Source organism: Scomber japonicus, chromosome 7 (assembly GCF_027409825.1).
Source record: "Scomber japonicus isolate fScoJap1 chromosome 7, fScoJap1.pri, whole genome shotgun sequence".
Lineage (NCBI taxonomy): Eukaryota > Metazoa > Chordata > Actinopteri > Scombriformes > Scombridae > Scomber > Scomber japonicus.
Genome location: NC_070584.1, coordinates 11,824,027 through 11,844,826, shown reverse-complemented (window position 1 = coordinate 11,844,826; position 20,800 = coordinate 11,824,027). Strand labels below are relative to the sequence as shown.

Below are 20,800 nucleotides of genomic sequence, written 5' to 3'. Positions count from 1 at the left end.
TTTGCTCCTTCATGATTTCACAAAGTTGTTGTCTTTTCTAAAATCTCCTCAAAACCAATCACAGCTTTGAAAACACATAGGGCTGCTTTTATTTTATTTTAATTGATCTTTTTACTGTACATCTGTAATAATAATAATAATAACAATCATCATCATCATCATCATAATCGTCCTAATAATAAAATGTTGTTTATGAAAGACCCTGTTTCACACATGGTTTCACACATGGTTTCACAACAGACTGCAGGGCGGAGTCTGCAGCTGCACCAACCATGGCACCAACAATGTAGCTAGCTATTGATCAGGGGAAATTTGGCCTCCACTTTTATAAAAATGAGGCCGTTATATGTGATTTTGACACTTGGGGCGTTGGCGAGCAGTGGAGTACTACTGGCGATGGTACTGTACTTTGTTTTATCCACCACGGTAATGTAAAACGTATGCGGTGTTTCGGTGTAAAGAGTGACCGTGTTAACTCGTGACTTTCGGCAGATGTCGTAGTTGCTCGTAGCGAAGGACAGCACAAGCCTTTCATTTGACTTAAATTGATTTGAAATCCATGCTCGTGTGTATGTTATATCCACAAGTTAAATTGTGCGGAAGAACCACCTCTGGTTTCTGAGAATGGGGTAAACAAATCGTAGCCTGTAAAAGTAGCTAGTGCAGCTGTAGCCTGTCTAGGGATTTATAACGTTAGCATCAATGGGACAGTAGCTATTCAACCAGTTAAACCAGTTAAACTGCATAATAATGTCAAAGCTCCGTCCCCCACATAAAAAGTAAAATGAAAGGCTACACTGTTTAATTTATACTTTAAGACTAAGACATAAGGTCCAGACGAATATATAGTGTTTTGAACATGCAATTTCATTTCACCAGTTGATGTCACTACGAGCAACTACGGTTGATGTCCCTGACAGTTTGTCTTCAACATCTGTATCTTCAACAGCTGTTTTTCATCAATCATCCGTATTGTGTCTTCAATGTAGTTTCACAGCCTCCACTGGTAGAGTTAAAGTCTGTATCGATCACTAATTCTATAAATGTGCATCTAACTAAATCATATCCAGCTAGCTTCACAGTTATCCTATGCAGTTGATAAATTGGTGCATGATTACACTGTACGTAAAGGGATTACTTTGCCACTTTGTTTATGTGTACATTGCTGAATAGAGTGTGTAACATCATAATATAAAGGTGGATGAGTGTAGTTTGTTTCTGCAGCAGCACACCCCCCTCTGGCTGACTGCTGCTATCAGTTGATAGGATTATCTCTGACAAACGTTTTGTAACACAAGGTCATGTTAGTATGCTTTCTGTTAGGCTAGAGTTGATATTTGATCGCTGCAAAGTAGTGGAATAGAAGTAGGTTATTAAGTGGCCTAAAATGGATGTAAATCAAGACTGTAGTTCAGTAGAGTACTGGAATACATATATTATACGTTACTTTTCACCAGTGCAAAGTATCAGATATGCAGTTGTATTTCTGTTCTAGTTATTTTTACATGAACGTGAAACAAACCCTAAAACAAAACCATGTACTCCTGCTCAACCTGATTGTGCAAAAATATGTGTACTGCCTATAGAAACTTCTCTGAAAACATTAATTTATTTAAAATATACAGTAGTTCACAAATCATATAATGGATCATTTGTTATTTGCATTAACATATACATGTGGCTAGTTAATTGTATGTTTTGAATCTATAAGCCATCTGTAAATATTTACATAATTTTTTTATGTCAGTACTTGTAATCACTTGTCAAAGCCAAGCCATGAAGCATGACTTCCAAGCAGACCTGCCAGAAAATTGGGAAATAATCTACCAGAAATCAGATCAGTGACTCACCTTATTGCTCTGTTTGTTGTGCAATGCTTTGCTTGGCAGTTCTAATTATATTACCAAATTTTAATTTGTCAATTTGTCACAGAAAAGTAACTTGGCAGGTGTAGACGGCATGTTCAGAAAACAAAGACTTTTATTAATGTTCTAACTGCTGGGAACACAGAATCTCTGCTCCTCTCTCAGATTATAATTATTGGGTAGAATAAACAATGCTCAGCTGTTGTGACTTTTATTCAGTTGCACTGACGTAGCTTTTAGTTTTCTGTTCAGCACATTATGTAACAAGTTTATGAGTTTCTTCATATAGCCTTTAGCCCTTTGCCCTGGACACACGGAGTTGATACCCACCCAAATGATTTGTTTTTATAAGGAGATAACTGTTTATAAGATTATGTTGTGGACTGTGGACTGCAGTACAGGTACAGTTCTCATGTGGATTTATTAGTCATCAGAGAGATTCTATTGGAGAATCACAGCCTATCAATTTGGTTAATGATCACCCACTGCCTTTACATGAAGCCACTGGAATGGGCGCTCTCTCAGTTTTTGGTCAGACAGTGAAGGGGAATAGCTGGAGAGACACAGAGGTTTCGAGATCTGATTTCTTTCTTCCTTCAGAGGACCTTACTGAAGGGCAGTCATGCGCCTGATAGGGTCCACTGTCCTTTTCTCTGTCCTGCTGCAGGCAATGGTAAGACTGAATGAGATTAGAACTGAAACATTGGGTTATGTTGCAGTGTTGGAATTAGCTTCTGGACAATGTCAGGTTGTGTAGACTTCAGTTTATCGCTGGTAGTACAATCTGCAAAATGGCTGTCATCCAGGTTTCATTTGGACTTATTTAGGTACATTTGAGGTATCTATTATGTAATGTGGTTGTGTATTTTTTTTATGATTTCCACCCAGTAGAGACTCAACCCTCCAATTCTTACAGATGACATTTCAGGCAACATACTGATTTCTAACACATTTCTTGTTTTCTAATAATCACACAGCAGGATACAAGCGTGAATGACACTGTCTCATTCTGCCTCCCATTACTTAACTCTTCTGTCTTTCTACCTGACAGTCTGCCCCGACAGAGGATTGGCAGACGGCCACGTCTATTTATGACTTCTCAGCGACAGATATTGATGGCAACATGGTTTCCCTAGAAAAATACAGGTAATGTTATGACATATTCTCTCCCTAAATGTGCTGCAGCATCCCAATACAATCCACTACTCATGGAAACATTATGTTTGTGTCTATTTGTATTTTTCTTAGGGGGGATGTTGTCATCATCACCAATGTTGCCTCTAAATGAGGCAAAACCCCAGTAAACTACTCTCAGTTTGCTCAGATGCACGCTACGTACGCTGAGAGAGGTTTACGCATCCTTGCCTTCCCTTCTAACCAGTTTGGGAACCAGGTACACTAATGCATGAATGTTTTCATTAAAGCTCCATGTTAGGACAGGCCCATGATTGTGATAGATCTGGAAATGTTCACATAATTCTGCAAACAATCAGTCTGCTCTTAAAGCACAGATGTGGAAAGTAAAACAACATGATGAAATTTAAAAAAGGGTCTAGATGAGACCTTGCAGTGTATCCTTTAAATACCAACATGGAAGACTTTGTTCATTAATGCTTTTTTATTTATTATATCTACAGTCTGTGAAATCAAATGAAACATATCTTTAATTACCTTTCATCTTTTTTATCAGCCCATTTTTTTTCCACTTTTTTCCACTTATCATTTGATATTCTTGTCCTTTGCATTAAAGGAGCCTGGCAATGAGGGTCAGATCAAGCAGTTTGCCCAGTCTTACAACGCTCAGTTCGACATGTTCAGTAAGATTGATGTGAATGGTGGCAATGCTCATCCTCTGTGGAAATGGCTGAAGTCGCAGCCCAATGGGAGAGGCCTCTTTGGAAAGTAAGTGGCAAACAAATGATAGACTTGAAAATCAGGTGAAAAGTAGCTTTCACCTGATTATGAAACAGACATTTCTTGATCAGTTATAGGTATATTGACACTGTAATAACATGATAAATATGTTAAATATGTTTTTTAAATTAAATTACATGAAGATCCTCTATATCAATTATTATATAACAATATTGTTAAGTATTAATTCAGCAATTATTATCTAACATGATTTATTTTTTTTAATTCCTGTAGTAGTATCAAGTGGAACTTCACTAAGGTAAATATCTCAGTTATTTATTATGAACAGAGTTGATAGAGTTGACAGTTACTCAGCTGTCCTCATATCCTTGTGCATCAGTGATAAGCCAGTGTTATCTCTTCTGTATTATAAGTACAGCTATGAATGTAATATTACTAAACCATATTATAAGGCATATAGTAATCATTGGGACAAACCTGTAAATACTTTAAAGTATACTTTTTCATGTTCAGAATATTTCAGTTTTCTCCTTTTTCTTTTCTGTCTAGTTTCTGATCAACAGAGAGGGGCAGGTGGTGAAGAGATACGGACCCTTGGACGATCCAAGTGTATGTACAAAACAGTTTGCTTTTACACAAATGTTCTAGATATAGCTGGTTTAGACATTTGGATATCTAACCTTAAAAAAACATCTGTCCCATGTGGCTGACTCATTATTTTCCTAGACACTACACAGAGCTATATCGATTTAACATTGACAACTAACTGCTTTATTTATTTATTTATTTCAGTTGCATAAATTGAAAATGAATTGAAATAAGCTAAACTAATACTACAATAAATATTTTCATTTGCTGTTGTAAAACCAGTCCCATATATAACTGTGGACAACTGGAAATTCAGCTATTGTTTTGTGAATATGAGACAGGAAATATACTGAAATGAAGCAATAATTGGGAAAGAACTGTAATTAACTAAACATATAACTATTACTGTGTATTGTTGTGTATCTCCAGGTGTTAATATGTTTCAATGGAACATATAATAAATGTCAACTTCTACTTTTGCTTTCCTTTTAGGTGGTGGAGAAAGATCTTCCCCGCTACTTATAATCCCTTAATAAATGACTGATACCTCACTTACTGATACTGAGCCCATCTATAGCCTGTTTCCCTCCTTTCTCTGCCTCTCCAAGCATCAGTGGATATATGTTTTGGGTCCACCCCAGACCAGTGACGGTCAGCTCATAAACCCGCATGGCGGATAGGGCTGACCTGATGAAAAATGGCGTGCAAACCTCCTGGGAGGATTACCAAGCTTATGTTCATGTAGTTCACTGGAGAGAAGGAGAAATGGATGCCAAAACAACATTAGTCATCATAAGTCTTTGATTAATGTGTAGCATTGTTTTCATAATTAAAAGCACTGATTCTAATGATACTTTTGTCTCTTGTGTCTGTCAGTAAAACATTGGCAATTTTCAAGTGTAAATATTGGTCTTTGTTGTAGGACAGATGTGTGTTAATGTTTTGTCACAAGATATTGATGTGCACACTGATTCATTCCCTCATTATGAATAATGGGAATGGTTTTGGACAGAAAATCCATTTCTATCTCAATGAGAAATGTAAGCGTATGTGTCAGAAAATCCTTAACAAGTGAGTGGTAGAGCTCAAAATGAAACTGGGATTTGTCCCTCTGGGTACAGAAACACATTACAGTGTTATCTGTTGGACATTGGATGCATAGTACAGCAGCTCAATGCTTACAGGGTTTTTCCATTTTTTATCAGCACTGAGCCAAGCCATCACGCACCGAACTGCCTTTACACTACAGCCTTAGATGGCATTTGTGATATGTTGCTATCCTATTACTTGTAATGGGGTGAATTGTACATACCTCTGTTTTTGTATGTTCCCACACTTTAGAGGCGTTGAAGAGACACTGATTAGATCACCCCATACAAACTATAAACTCATAAATGACAACAACAAAACAACTCAAAAAGAATTAATTTTGGCAGAAGCCTTGATCAGTGGCTCTTAATCTGAGGGTCTGGACCCTACAATGGGTCAGAAGATTAATCCAAGGGGTCACCCTATAATAAAGATAGTGGGAAACCATGTTAAAACATTAATATTGTGGCTGCTTTTTTCTCATCATTCTGTTCCCCTTGTGAAATAATGTATAGCTTTACCTTTTCTCACCTTATCATAATGAAACACTGTGAGAAGGAACAGTCACTCTTTGATTTGACTGCTTATGCAACTCATGGACATGCAAAATGTGAGCAGTGTCCACAAAAAGATGTGGCTTTGTTTTAAAGGATTACAAGCATATAAGGCTGGGCCTAAAACTCATTTTAGCAAAAAGCCTTATAAAACCAGACAATTTTATATTAAAAAAATTTAATCTACATTCTCATGTTTCCTCTGGAAAAAAATCAACCACCTATAAATTGATTAATATTAGGTTAAGGATTAAAATAAGGCAAGATAAATAAAAACATATGTACAGAAGTTCCTTGTTAGAATGGTGTTTTCTACTCTGAGTATATTTTAGATGAAGAAAACACTTGTTTGATAGTTCTTTCAATCTTGAATCAAATTGTATGCCTAATAATACTGATTATTCTGTTAGTACAAATGACAAATGACAATTATAACCTTACTTCTGGGTCATGTGGTCAGTGCAACATCAACAAGTAAACGTATAGGCCTAATACTAGTGTTATTAGCACTTTGCCTTCTATGTTGGAGCCAGAGATATTGACATTTAAATATAATACATAATGACTGGGATGAGGTAAAAAGGCCAGAGCCAGGTTGATAACGTAAAAAAAATAAATTACGCTTTCATTTTTACTTCATTGGTTTCCATCACTGGATGTCTTCTACTTTTCTGTTGGTGTTTGAAGCAAAAACAAATTAAACTGTATGACAAATAGCCTTAGAGTGTTGACTCACCAGAGTTGATTAAGAGCCCCAAAACACAATACAACCACACAGACGGACTCCCATCATCTTTCGTATGACCCCTGCATCTGATTCATCCAGGCAGACAGGCTGAGCTGCTGGCTGCAGTACCCCTCAGCCTCCCGCAGGGGGAGCCGCAGTGTCCAGCACAAAACCAGGAGGCAGCAGCAGCCCGGGAGCAGCAGCTAGACAGGAGCAGAGCGGAGGGGAGACACCGCACAGATGAAGGCACCATCGCGGAGAACTATCACATATCCCTCCGTGTGATTATTCCTAAATATCAAACCACACACCCCTCCCTCCTTCCTCCCGCCGGGGTTGTGCCGTCGCTGTGGGTCTTTTTCAGTCGGACGGCTTGCCTGTTTTTTTCATCCGGGAGGCTGAATGGAAGCAGCAGCCGAGGGAGCGGTCGGGCTGTCGGAGGCCGGGGACGGGAGCCCGTTATCCGGGGCCGCAGCATCCGATGATGCGGACACGGTCGTGGGAGTGAGCTACGGGATGGACGCTGCAGACATGGGTAGGTTGTCCCTCTTTTATAGAAAACAAATCTCCGTGCTTGTTTTGTATTTGACACCATCATCCTGACATGCTGCTCCTGCTGTGAAGCAGAAAGTCCCGACTCATCTTTGCTAGCAAGGAATCGGTAAGCTAGGCTAGCTGCTAACTGAGCTGAAATGAGGAGGAGAGCAGGTAAAGCACTGTACACATATGTGTTAATGTAATATTACACTGCATATGTATGGAGGTACAGTCGTGACCAGTCGGTGGCACAACATATCATGGCTGGGAAATGGACAGGTGTTTGAATGGGTAATGTAATATATAGTATTATGATGTAAGTTAACGGTAAATATTGTATATTATCTGACTTGTTCAATAGAAATAGCCTAGTAGAGATATATTTCTGATTTCTGAATATTTTTCCACGTAGAAAACATTACATATTTGACCTTCTCCCTCTGCAATTATCACCACCTGTCATCCACACACTGTCAAACACATAGACCTGACATTTCAGATATCGCCTAATATGTCTCTAAAGAAACCTTTAAAGCTACCATTTGGGTTTACCAATTTTCACCATGTTGGCAGTTGTATCCTTGTAACCTTGTAATAAAGGAGCTGGCAGTCAGATATGATCCCACAAATATTTTAATGGTTTCTTTCTTCTGCCACAATGCACAAATTGCAAATAAATGAAATAGACCTTTTTTTTTACATCAGATATTTTAACTTGTCATAGTATGAAAATCACATGGGTGACTAGTAACAGGCTTTGTTTCATTCATGTGTCCCAGTAAGGCGTGATACTGTGACAGTGAGCAACACTACATCAGCTGATATTATTTGATATATTTTGGTATTGTGTGTGTTATATGACATAGACATATATGAGGTAAACAGCATGTCTATTACTTTTTTCCCCCCAGAAAGCACTGATGTCTTTATGTTATAGAAATATTGTCCATAGCAGTTTTTAAAAATTGTTCGATGTTTGAATCTACACAGGAATAAGTGAGACATATTAGCGAGCCAAAATTTCAAAATTAAATAGCTGCTGATGATCCAGTTAACGGTGCCATGCTGTGATCAGTGATATGTGCACTCTGGCAGCTGAACACCTCCTCACCACAAGCTTGATGAGAAGGAAGCCTGTAGTCCCTGTGTGCTTGCCTTTGTAACTCTAAAAGTGAAAGTTGATGAAAAGGGTAATAGAGGTGGTTTAAATTAGACAGCAGTGAGAATTGCCTGCTCTGACTTTTTATCTTATTGTTTTGTGCTTTAAGTTGAACTGTGGTGACAAAGATGATGAAGGTACGCAGGGGTGTTAGGATCTTCTCCTCAGCTGTTGTGTAAATTGTGGAACTCATCGTTATTAAAAAAGAATCAATTAAGATGGATCATGTCCTTTAAGAGCTATTATAAACCACCCAGTGTCACCAGAGGAAAAGTCTTACACAATATGTTGTACATTTTTCCAGGAAGGTGGAGCAGAATATGTGACCGCTAGCTTTCCTAGATCTATATTTACCTTGCACAGCTTAATCTGTAGAACCAGTTTGAATATTTCGTTGTGAGAAGTGAAGCTGGATAAAATTATGATTTCTATTCCAAGTGGGTTTATGAATAAATATCAGCTGGTGTTCTTCACCATTAAGAAAAGGTCACATATTGATAGAGTGCAGTCAAGTGTACAGGGAAAGACTGCGTATAGCTATATTGTGAAGGTAAACACTCGCTTAAGTTGTAGATGACATCACTAAAATCTAAAAGCATTAGAGGCACAAGTTCACCTTTAATCTGTCAGTCAGTGCTACTGTTGGTTACTGAACTATTTGCTATTTCATTATCATCCTGTACAGGTTTCATTGAGTGTGATCATTCTCAAATTGAGATAATCAGTTCTTGGTTTTGTGTGCAAATGTTCAATTCAAATGCTATCTTGAGACTGTTGAAACCAGGTTGCTGTTGTTCAGTAGGCAGGCTAATAGATTGAGCACTATAATAAAAGACAGCATCATCTACATAGAGATGGGTGCTACTATACAAATGGCACAATGTTATTTGATGTAACAAAGTGATAACTGTGATGGATGTGGATATATCTAATTATATGTGATGTGCCTGCAGCCGAATGTTGAGCTCTTGAGTCTAACAGCTTGTCAGTCATGTTGAATCACTGGTCATGTTCACTGTACATTCACAGTATGGGGATGGGGGTGTTCAGGGTCCCTAGTGAGGACAGTACTGACAAGCGAGTAGAACCTCCACACAGACCAGGCTCACGAATCAAAGGGCTGTATTGTCATCGTTGCTGGTCAAGCTTAGCTGTATCAGAGGGTGAAAATGGAAGTGGGGTGCCTTTGGCATCAGTTGCTTTTCTTTCTTTCTTTCTTTCTAGTCGCTTGCTGGCGCGTGTCTCATGCACCCGGGGTAATTTCACAAGTGTGTGCCTTCTCAGTGCACCTTCATATACGATGACATAGGACAAAACATAGGCCTTAGTGGAAAGAGAGAGAGAGAGAGCTTGCATGCGCAGATGAACATTATTGCATTATTGAGTACATCTATGCCAATTGTATTCAGGTTGACTGTTAAAAGGCATCCAGCACTCACCTATCTGTACTGAGAGAGCAGCAAAATATAATGTTTATAAAAGCAAAAGAGGACAAGTTTGATCAGATTTGTAGAGTGATTACATCGGATAGAGAAGAGGAAGAAACTGCTTACAGTTTAAGCTTTTTGTTTTTGTCATGCCACCATCTGTAACCTCATTGTTACCCAGTATAACCTCTGCTTCATTCATTTAATGCTCTAGGTTGAGTTGGTTTGAGTGAGGTATATTTAAATATGCTATTAAGGCAGCGTTTTGCGAATGCCAAGGAAGTGTCATTAAAGAGGAAGTGCCTGAGATAGCCAATAACTCTTAACAAACAAGTTATTTTGGCTCTAAATCTGACTGATATACAATGACTGAAATATACAGATAATCACACATTATTTTAAAAAGCTGCAATTATTAATCAATTAGTGGTTCGACAGAAAATTAGCCGCCAATTATTTTGATAAATTATTTAATTGTTTTGTGTCATTATGTCAAGAAAAAATGTCTAAATTCTCTGGTTCCAGCTTATATAAATATTTTGTAGTTTCTTCATGCTCCTATGATAGAAAACTGAATATCTTTGGCCTGTTGGCAAGACATTTTGCACCTCGGGTTTTGGGAAACAGTGATTTTCTGTCATTTTATAGACCAAATATTTAATTAATTAATTGAGAAAATAATCAACAGATGAATCAATAATAAGAATACTCATTAATCGTAGCTGTAATTGTATATAAGTTGGATACACATGTTCATTATTCAGTCAAACCCAAATTTCAAAATATGTAAGTATCCGGTAGATTTGCTTCACTCAAGAGCCAAAATAAACAATAATTGAGCGGCTGGTAAAATTTGAACACTGACTAGGTGTTTGGCCAGTGGACGAAAAGTTAATTTTGCACCTTAGGTAAACACTCAGCCTGTGGTGTACCAGAGAAACATAAATAGGCTACTACAACTGCGGTCTGTTGATGTCACATTTTAGTATCGGCTCAGCTTGCTTGGATCCTCTCCAGAGCAGGTACTAAAAAAGTACCAGGTACCAGGTACTATCCCCAGTGTATAGTGGAAAAGAGCCATTGTAGGCTAGCGAGGGGGAGACTCACTTTAAAATGTGTTCTTTTTCTCCATCATTTTTTATTGTGGAATGAGTTTCAACAAATGTCTACGGAAGCGTATTGCATTCACTTGAATTAAAAAAAAAATCTGTTTTTTCTGAGTAATTTATTTTTTGGTCTGTTTTTCGAGGTAATTTTTTTTTTCTGTTTTCCAGAGTAATTTATTTTTATGCTTGGTTTTTCAAGGTAAGATTTCATAATTCAGAGAAAAAAAATACCACAAAAAACAGAAAAATAATTACCCCGAAAAACAGGAAAAAAGATTAGGCAGAAAAACAGACCAAAAAATAAATTACTAAGAAAAACTGGATTTTTTTTATTATTCAAGTGAATGCAACATGCTTCCGTAAATGTCTGCCCTACAACATCTTATCAAGATGTTAGTCCTCAGTGACTACTATGGATTAATTTATATGAATTAATGGGCAGATAAAAGTGCAATCACATCAGTTCCAAGCTATTGATATTGTCAGACTACATAGCACTATCATGGTTTCTATCACTGTTCAAATGAATTAGCCTTACAGCAAACCATGCAAACTATAGGATGATTTTATCTGAACATGTGCTATTACAGTATTTTGTCTTCTCACAGTTGAGGAGAACATACATTGAACTTGTTTTTTACTGATATTGCTGTGATAGTCTCTCTTTTGATATAAAGCTTTTTCAGGTTAAGCTATAGGTTGTCTAAAGAGTCCTGCAACAGGGAGGGGTAGGTGTGGATCACACTATGACTACCATCTAACATCTGTAGTCTATTATAGGCTGTTAAGCTGAATTGTGGTTAACTCAGGGGGTCTTGTTCATTTCAGTAACAGAGTAGTGACAGTGTGTAATGGAAATGAATGTAAATGTCATCTGCAAAGGCCCTGCTTCATTGTCATTGCTAAATGTCCACATAACATGTCAGAGTGCTCAACCTGAGAGCTTGTTTGGAGTCAGATCCCGCACAAGTGTAATTGTAGGCTGTGACGTTGAGCTCAGCTGCTCTGGATGTGTGAATACAATGTTACGTGGGTGTCACAGCTGGCTGTTAAATAGCATTGTGAGCTCCTCATTCTGAGGCAGCCGTAACTTCTCCCTGTAGTCTTTTATCAGCACAACAGCATTAATCTCACTTATCTTTTCTCCACACTCATATATAACTCCTCTTACCTTCAACCTTTCCTATCCTTTCCTATCCTTTCCTTTCCTTTCCTTTCCTTTTCTTTCCTTTCCTTTCCTTTCCTTTCCTCTGCTCTCCTCTCCTCTCCTCTCCTCTCCTCTCCTCTCCTCTCCTCTCCTCTCCTCTCCTTACTACAACTCATTTACCTCCTCTGCTGTGAGTGATTCCCTTGGCTTAGCCACTCATTTGTCACTATCCATCAGCCCTCGCCCCTCTCTGTTTTTCACTGTAGGCGAGGCCTGTCAGGATTGCTGATGGAGGCACAAAGGGTGTTTGCCTCCTGTGGAATACACCATCCGTCTGTTCCTATTCGTTCCTTTGCCTTTGCGTGGTCTCACCATCCCTCTCTCCTTCTGTGGCTGTGCGTGCCACAGCATCACAGTAGGAGTTTGTATCCGGGTGGCCAGTTCTCAGAGCTTGTAGAGGGGTTTTTGACCCTCTGCCAGGTTATTTGATGTCATATTATTCAACATAGATGATGACGCAGTTCAGTTACTTCTCACATGCTGCTGATTTTGCCTGCAAGTGGGGGATGTGAGCTACAGTAGCTATTTTAAACAGGATTTACAGCAAGGCAGGAGCGTTGTGTTTGCTGCTATCTGTGCTTGTGCTTGACCAGGGATTTGATTTTTATAGTGATATCTGCTGGGAAGAAAGTAAGGATAAAGAGGAGATGGAGACAGGCAGGAGAGACATATAGAGACTTTGCCTCTGGAAAAGGCTCGTATGTGCCACTGGATGAGGCTCTGGCTCAGTTTTACACTTGCAGTGTCATATTGCCCCGGCTTTCCCTCAGAGGGTAAATAAGGCAGCGACCTGCTGTTTTCAATTAAAGGAGTCACTGTTCCCATCCCACTGCGCAGGCTATTATTATTTCATTATCACAATCACCACCTGAGGCATAAATGCAGTCCGACAAGAGTGTGAGGCTGTCAGACATTTCTAAATCGCCCACATCTAGAAGAATGGTGATTATTAGAGTGGTGCCTGCTTGGGGCTTCAGTAATCATACCTATTTGTAGTACATAGAAAAAAAGATGTAATGTCAGGTGGTGATTCTTACATTGTTAAAAGCTAGTATTGCACTGCACCCATTTCAGCATTAGGTTCCTTTGAATATCAAAGCTTGTATGAACACAGTATCATCGAATGTCTTTTATTTCTGTGTTTTTGCATTGATTTTAGGATGGTTCTGTATTAGAAGTCATTGAACTGTAGCTTATTATTTGTTGTACAACCATCAGTCTCTTCCAAACACATTTTAGGGTACGTCAATAGTTGAGCTGCCATTTGAAAAGGTCGAGCAGACTAGATTTGACCCTTAAATTGTCACAGTTAGTTTACAGTCTGCTCAAAGTGAATGGCAAGCAAAGCCTTGCAAAGTGGAAGAGAGAGATGCTGGAGGGTTTATGTAAGTTTAATGGGGTCTGAGCAGTGAGAAAATGTATTCATTCATTAAACAGTGTAGGCCTAGTTGGCAAATTCGGTCTCCCTGACTCTGGTTTAAGCAATAGTCTACTTTAATCTCATGTGATGGTGAATTTGCAAGTGATCCAGAGAGCGCGTCAGACTTAGATAACCAAAGGCGTGTGGCTGCAGCACTGATTTTGTCTTGGCAAAAGTTTCTGTGTTAGATTTACTGCCCTGATTGGTACGTGCTTGTCTCTGTGGGCATGATATTTGCATTTCTAGCTTTTTACAGCTACTTTCTGTCACAGTCTGTACCTGCTGGCACAACTGTTATTTATTGCTCACTAGTTCATCTGAAGCAAAATTAGTATATAATCAGTTGTGTGCTCTCCTTTATAGTATTCTCTCTTTCTTCTCTCTTCTCTCTTCATTGTACTGAAGAGAGGACTGAGCAATTAATTAGGGGGTGGGGGTATGAGCTTCACTCAACTTTGCCCAGCCATGTAAGGGAGCGTTGTGGTGCAGAATATATTTTGACCTGCGCCTGCTTCTCTTCCTGCTTCTCTTTTACACAACTTTTATGTCTCTGTATAATTACAGTGTAATAAATGTGCTTGTACATTGTAACATGTTGTTCTTCAAATTCTCATCAGTGTGTGATTATTGCTTTATATGTGCTACAGGGAAAGATACTGTCTTCTCTCCACAGACGCTGTGGAAAAAGGCTTCATTTTCTATACAGTTCTGAGCTAGATCATCAGCTGCAAGCTATGTTATTAGCTGCATTGTGTTTTACAAAAGGCCAAGGCTGCTGTCTGTCAGTTTTCCTGTGGGTATTCATCTGGTCCTGCAGTAGCTGTGGAAAGGATTTCTCTTTGAAACCAGCAGCAGTGCAGCATCTCATTGCGTATGAGAGGTAGAGTATGAAGAAATGTACGCATTGGGGATGAATTGTAATCGGATCACCCAAACCATGGTCGGGGATGCACTGTGACCACATCGAACAAGTGTTAATGCAATGGCGTTGTCAACCCACAACACTTATTTGGGCTGAAATACAGAATTATACGTGACTTCCAAATCAGTGAGGCATCAGCCATCAGCCGGTTACTGAGCTAGCAAGACAGTTAGTTTGCTTTTTTTGGACCTGTGCAAATAAGCAGGACACTGGAGAGACATATTAAGACCAGTTTTAAATATAATCAGGTTAAATCACATCTGGATACAATGTGGATGCATTTTAATGCAACGTGTAAAAGGTGTAGGATTGACAGCACAATTGCGTTTATACTCATGTTCAGTATGGTCACAGTGTTTGCCAGATCATCTGTACTGAGTATTCATTTAGAGGGCAGCGTGCAGAGGTGGTAACTGTAAAAGACATAGTGGGTTAAATGTAATGGAACAGAGTATTTGGATGATGGTGCTGCCCCTGTTATGACTGAGGTACATGGTTAAATTGCAACATTTTCAACCACATTGGAACCAGTCTTGGTAGCCACTAGTTTGAACCTTCATGATCATGACAGTAATGCAATGTGTTCATGTGTGACACATATAGTACTATGTGAGGTAGTGCTTTCATCTCTGTACTGAACTAAGGCGGGCAACTAAAGCTGCAGGTGTCTCCATAGATTTTCTGTGCAGGTATGAGATTGAGCTGAGCAATAGTGACTCGCAATGTTGTGCGACTGTGTTCCTTCTGTAGTTAGAGCTGATTACTTCCACTGAGTCACCAGCAGTTGAAGATGCTGCTCTCAGCAATAACACAGCAGCACACAGGAGTCAGGGTGATCACCACCCTGTTTATTTGTACTATCTACTTCACTTGACTCCCTCTCCTCTCCTCTCCTCTCCTCTCCTCTCCTCTCCTCTCCCTTCCTCTCCTCTCCTCTCCTCTTCTCTCCCTTCCTCTCCTCTCCTCTCCTCTTCTCTCCTCTCTGTCCGTAAAAGGAACTTTTTCTCTTGGCTGACAGCTTTCGCTGCATTTTGAGGATCAGCAAGGATCACTAAGCTCAGTTCTGATCTGGGAGCTCAGTAATGAAAAACATACTGAAATTACGTAAGAGTTTGAGTACTTGTGTGTGTTTGTGTGTGTGTGTGTGTGTGTGTGTGTGTGTGTGTGTGTGCGCGTGTCATTTTGCCAGTAATACTGACTGTTTTTTAGCTTCGCCCAGGAAACAGGGTGCTGCTACTCAAGTCTGCCAGTCTCCCCAGGAGCAGCAAGACCTCCCTGAGGGACACTCTTGACATAACAACCCAATGGTATAAATACATTATTTTCAGGACAAAATGTCAACTGAAGCAGCAAATATAGAAATGTTAATGTCTGACTGGACTGAACCATGTTTGGATTGGCTCGGTCCACATGTTGACTCACAGTGTGGGCAGGCATCACAATCCCAGAACATGCCGGTAGACGCCTGACAGTTCAGAGCTGTTGCTATATTGACATTTGGTGGTGTATTCATAAGTGTGTCTCTCTGTGTTGTGTAAATATTGGCGACTATCACTATGGTGTTCATAATAGTCTGTCAGGACTTGCCCTCCTCTCTAATAAAGACACCTCGCTCTGTATCCCCTCACTTTAAAATTCCATTTCAAAGTCCACTGAGCTTTCAGGCCTCTCCATGATAAAGTCCTACTTTCATACCCACCTGCTCCATTAGTCCAATCTACTGTGTGAAATGAAGATGCAACTGTCCAGGCCTCTTGTGTGCAGCAGTGAGATTAGACTTGAGCCATTAGCTGCTGTCAGCATCTCATTCCAGCCTCTTCTCATTTTCAGTCCAAATGTTGGATAAATGGATTTGGACAGTGAAGGCGGGTGGTTGAGACAGGGTGCTGACAGGTGTGGCGTTTTAATGATGATGATTTACATTTTCATCAGAATATTTCTTTTGTCAACCTTTCACCAGCACAGACTGTTGACTGTTCATTATCACATATCAGAAATACAGCCTATCATCAATATCTCTGAAATGCTTTAACCAACAGATTGACTTGTATGGTTGGTTGCTTTTGCTGTAATGCTGAAGCAGAGCAGAGACAGGCAACAACGTAGAAAAACAGACAGACGGTCTTGTGACTTCCACCTGTCCTTGCAGGGGCGCCATCTGATCCTGATAATCCAGACAGTTAGTCTAGTGGTCTGGAGAGAATGGGATTGGGATTAGTGATAGTAAAGTAATAGTGACGATGACTTGGCTGGCTTTGTATTTGGGTATCTGTCTGTCTGTGTGACCGTCACAACACCTCACCAGATTCAGATTCAGATTTTGTCTGGGTGAGCCACAGTTAAACTGAAATTATGGGAGTGAGTGTTGTCTGTGTTTCTAGCTCTGACACGGGTGGTAATTCTTGAGCTGAAAATTATAGGTGTTGGTTTGTTTTGAAATTGTTTGTGTTGTTTTACAGCTTAGCAGTAGCTTGTCTTGAGAAAATCTTTGCTACTTACTCTGTTATTATCTGCTTAAATGACAAGCATGCTCTTTTCAAACAATACTTTTTACCACATAAAAAAGGCATTTTGAGAGAGATGCACATTAACTAACTGTACAATGAGAAAGGCAAGTCATTTTTGTTCTTATATATGTATATTCTTTTGATTGACTAAACAATAAATCTACAGGCAACAACGATTAACCTGTCTCATTTTCTTGATTGATTTATTAGTTGTTTGGTCCATAGAATGTCAGAAAATGGTAAAAAAGAAAAGAAAAAAAAGAACAAGAAAAAAAGTCAATCACTGTTTCCCAAAGTCCAAGATGACAAATGTCTTCTTTTGCACATAGCAATAGATCATAGCCCAAAAATATTCAGTTCACTGTCATAGAAGATTAAAGAAAACACATCAGCTGGAACCAGAGAATTTGGAATTTTTCTTAAAGAAATGACTCAGAATGACAAATCTATTATCAAAATAGTTGCCAACTATTATATTAATTGACTAATTGTTGCAGCTCTTCTATCTGGACTCTTTGCCTGTATGCAGTCTCTGTGGTGCATTGCTCAGGATCTGGCCCCTAGCTAAATGTCTCAAAGGGAGCTTTTTCTTTTTTTTTTTTTGAGCCAGCTGAAGGCAGGAAGCTTTTTTATTAAACCTGTCTGCTTGCTTGCTTGCCTGATGCTATTGATCATAATGGATGACTTGGCATGGTGAAAAGCCGTCCTCTCCAGCCGCTGCTCCCTCCATGCACTCACTGTATTATACAAAGTGTATGATGTGCACTGACAGCAGAGGACGGAGCAGCTTCACCCCCCCCCGCCCCCGCCCCTCTGTGCACACCGCTTTGTTTAGTAAATCAGAGGAATGCTGAGGGGAATGTAATTTTAGGGAGAAGCCGGTCGTGGACGTGTGCCGACACCAACATGGCAGTTTAAGACGTATTAAAACATTTAGAGCTGAGTTCGACTGTACTTCCATAAAAAAAATAGTTGGCTGTGTGTGTTTCTCAGTGTGTGTCTGTTGCTGTGTGTCTGTGTGTTTACATGCAGAAGCAGCAAGGATAAGCTGAAAGGATATTATACTGCCAGCCAGAGTGCCGTAATTGTGTGAAACATGTAAAGCCTCTTTGAAAAGCTTAGCATTACTGACTTGATGACTCCTTAATTATGAGTCTCGCCACCCAAGAAGCTGTGTACTAACCATGGAGGAATGGTCAGTTGAGAGGAATTATTGATATACTTAGATGGACACCCAGATGTCTTCTGCTACACATGAAAATAAAGAATCAGTGAGGGTGCTTACATGCTCACTATCACATACAATACTATCTGGGTTGCGATTGGTTGTTTGGAGTGTTGTGTATATGTATTTTTGCATGGTAACATCTTGTCCTAGTTACAGAAACCCAGAGCCGCTCTTTTGCTGGTTGGGTTGGGCTGGATTACGATTAGAAACCGGTATACTGTAAACATGTAAACACCATGTTTCTGATCACCGTCTTTGATTCAAATCACATCAGAGCTGTTCTGAAAAACACAAATATGATTTTAACCAATATTAAAATGAAAGCATCACTTGTTGCTTCACTGTGAAAGGTGATAAGACAATAGTTTTTCAGCAGACAGTGTTGAAATGCAGCAGTGTTACCATAAAACAAACTGTGTTAATCTGTTAAGTGTTAGGTATTATAGAAATGACACACACACACATGTGGAGATGTCAAGTGTCCAGTGATACACCTGCCTGGAGATCAGTGTGTGTGTGTGTGCTAAGTAAACATCATATCCTGAATATCACCAAAGACAGGTTAACACTTAAATCACTAGTGTTAATCCAAACGTGCTCAACTTTGCCTTTTCACTGCTATCACTGATGAAGGATCACACTGGCTAACTGCTGCAGTCATGGAAACACACACAATCTGCTGGCTGCTGAGACTGAGGGCTCAAGGGTCAACTAGCCCAATGACACTGATTTAGGATCAGTTTAAACAGCCCATTACTGTTGCATAACTCTCCTATGCAAAGTGAACTAGGCTGAAGTTTAGCATAAATTAACATGTTCTAAAGAAAAAAAAGTTTAAAAAAAAAAGGACCATAACCTCTGCAGCAGCCTGGACAAGAAAGAACAAATGACTCTCGTCCTCCACCTCCAACACACATTTCATCCTCACACTGTTGTCAGAGGTAATATTACAATCCAACAGCATTGTTTACGAGGCAAAACACTGTAATAAGAGATGACTATATTTTACTCCACTAAACATCCCTGTTTATTGAGTAGGCTGCCTTGTTGGGTTTTTTTAGTCTCTCTTTTAAATTTGACAGAATTATGGATTTCTTTTTTCTGTAGGTCAGGTCAGACACACTTTGACACGATGAGCAAACGCTGCTTTGTTGTGGCATGAAAAATTAACACCCAATCGATATCTGGAGCTCCATCACTTAGCCTTTGCCAAGATAATAAACAATCATTTCAGAGACTGCCTCTTACTTAGCTCATCCTCAGGGAGCTCTGATATTGATCCCCTTCTGGGTTAGACATCGCTGTCAGTAAAACACTTCAATTCTTCCTATTTCTTCAGTATTTGTTTAAGGCATCATGTCTCAGCTGGTCTTTTCTCCTTGCGTGTATGCTTATATCAGTGAGCGGGCTGGTGCTTGTATTCTTTTTTTTTTTTTTTTTTATGCTTAACTGTGAGTTGCATCATGTTTTGCTGTGTGTGTGCTAATGCCCCATTTAACAGCAGCGTGAGAGGACATGTGGAAGGCAGCATCTGTCTGTTGATTCCAGGCACACGTGCGCTATAGTCATAAAAAACGGTGGTTGACCTCATTGGAGCACCATGGAAACAAGAGGAAGGGAGGAAAAAGTGTGTGTGTGTGTGTGTGTGTGTGTGAGTGAGAGAGAGCGCACATATAAATACAAAGGACAGAACAGATATTTTTATGTATTTAGTCCAACACATGGAAAGTAATGAAGGTTATTATAACAGCTCAGCTCTCGCATTAAAATGACAGATTTTAATAGTCTGCCATGAATTTTGAAAAGTCATTCACATAAATGATTTTTAAAATCTTCATGAAAACACAGAATTTATAATTTGTCAATGCTGACCCTGGCACTTAATACTGACCCTTATTATATAGATCAGATATCAGCCAGATGTGATGGTCCACATGAAATACAGTTTCTTATTGTTATTCTCATTGTTGTTAATATGATTATGTTAATATAATTATAGTACCATATTTAATCGACATTCAACTTGTCACATTTGGCATACAGTATATATAGTACCAGTCAAAAGGTTGGACACACTTTCATGCTCAAGTGAATGGGAAGTTGTGTCTGGTACTATATGTGTACAATCCAAAATAACAATATTGTAATACCATGCTGTTGACAAGCTAACTGCGTTGGATGGTAAGCAACCACACCCACTGCACTATGTTCACGTTTTCCTTTTTTCATGATGCTATATTCTTCTTGTTTTTATTGAATGTTTGGTGGCTCATCCAGTTCGGCAGCTTGGGGTCAGCTGACGGGGTTGGTGCTAACTACCGAAGTTCAAAACACATGTGTATGAATATTTTGTATTATATGTTTAAAGTCGCCTGGGTCACCGCACAGCTGTGCAGCTGCCATTTAAAATGTGAGGTAAAGTTGTTTACCACCAATCATACAATCTAAAGGTATCATGTCCAGCCAGACTCCTTTCATAAATCACAGGTTTAAGTGGACTCGCCAACATTGTTTCCTGCTACAACACAATTTTTCCATTCAGCTGACAAATAATCAGACTGACATACCTTGATTTTCACAAAAAAAGGA

General features: G+C 39.3%; 2 protein-coding genes across 4 annotated transcripts in view; both read left to right on the top strand.

Annotated features, from left to right (window-relative positions):
- The first annotated feature begins 258 nt into the window (after positions 1-258).
- gpx4a (glutathione peroxidase 4a) lies at positions 259-5,181 on the top strand. 2 transcript variants are annotated; one of them, XM_053322026.1, is made up of 7 exons: positions 259-399; positions 2,917-3,011; positions 3,114-3,258; positions 3,616-3,767; positions 4,014-4,038; positions 4,290-4,349; positions 4,821-5,181. In XM_053322026.1, the coding sequence occupies exons 1-7, from the start codon at positions 334-336 to the stop codon at positions 4,851-4,853; spliced, it is 576 nt and encodes a 191-aa protein (XP_053178001.1). In that variant the 5' UTR covers positions 259-333; the 3' UTR covers positions 4,854-5,181. The 2 variants fall into 2 exon arrangements, with proteins under 2 accessions (XP_053178001.1, XP_053178002.1); XM_053322027.1 differs by lacking the exon at positions 259-399 and adding an exon at positions 2,377-2,538.
- A 1,731-nt stretch (positions 5,182-6,912) lies between these two features.
- Positions 6,913-20,800, top strand: part of pip5k1ca (phosphatidylinositol-4-phosphate 5-kinase, type I, gamma a) — a 43,406-nt gene continuing 29,518 nt past the window's right edge. For both annotated transcript variants that reach the window (XM_053321715.1, XM_053321716.1), the window contains exon 1: positions 6,913-7,233. In XM_053321715.1, the coding sequence (XP_053177690.1) occupies positions 7,101-7,233 (133 nt within the window). In that variant the 5' untranslated portion in view covers positions 6,913-7,100. The remainder of the gene's footprint in view (positions 7,234-20,800) is intronic.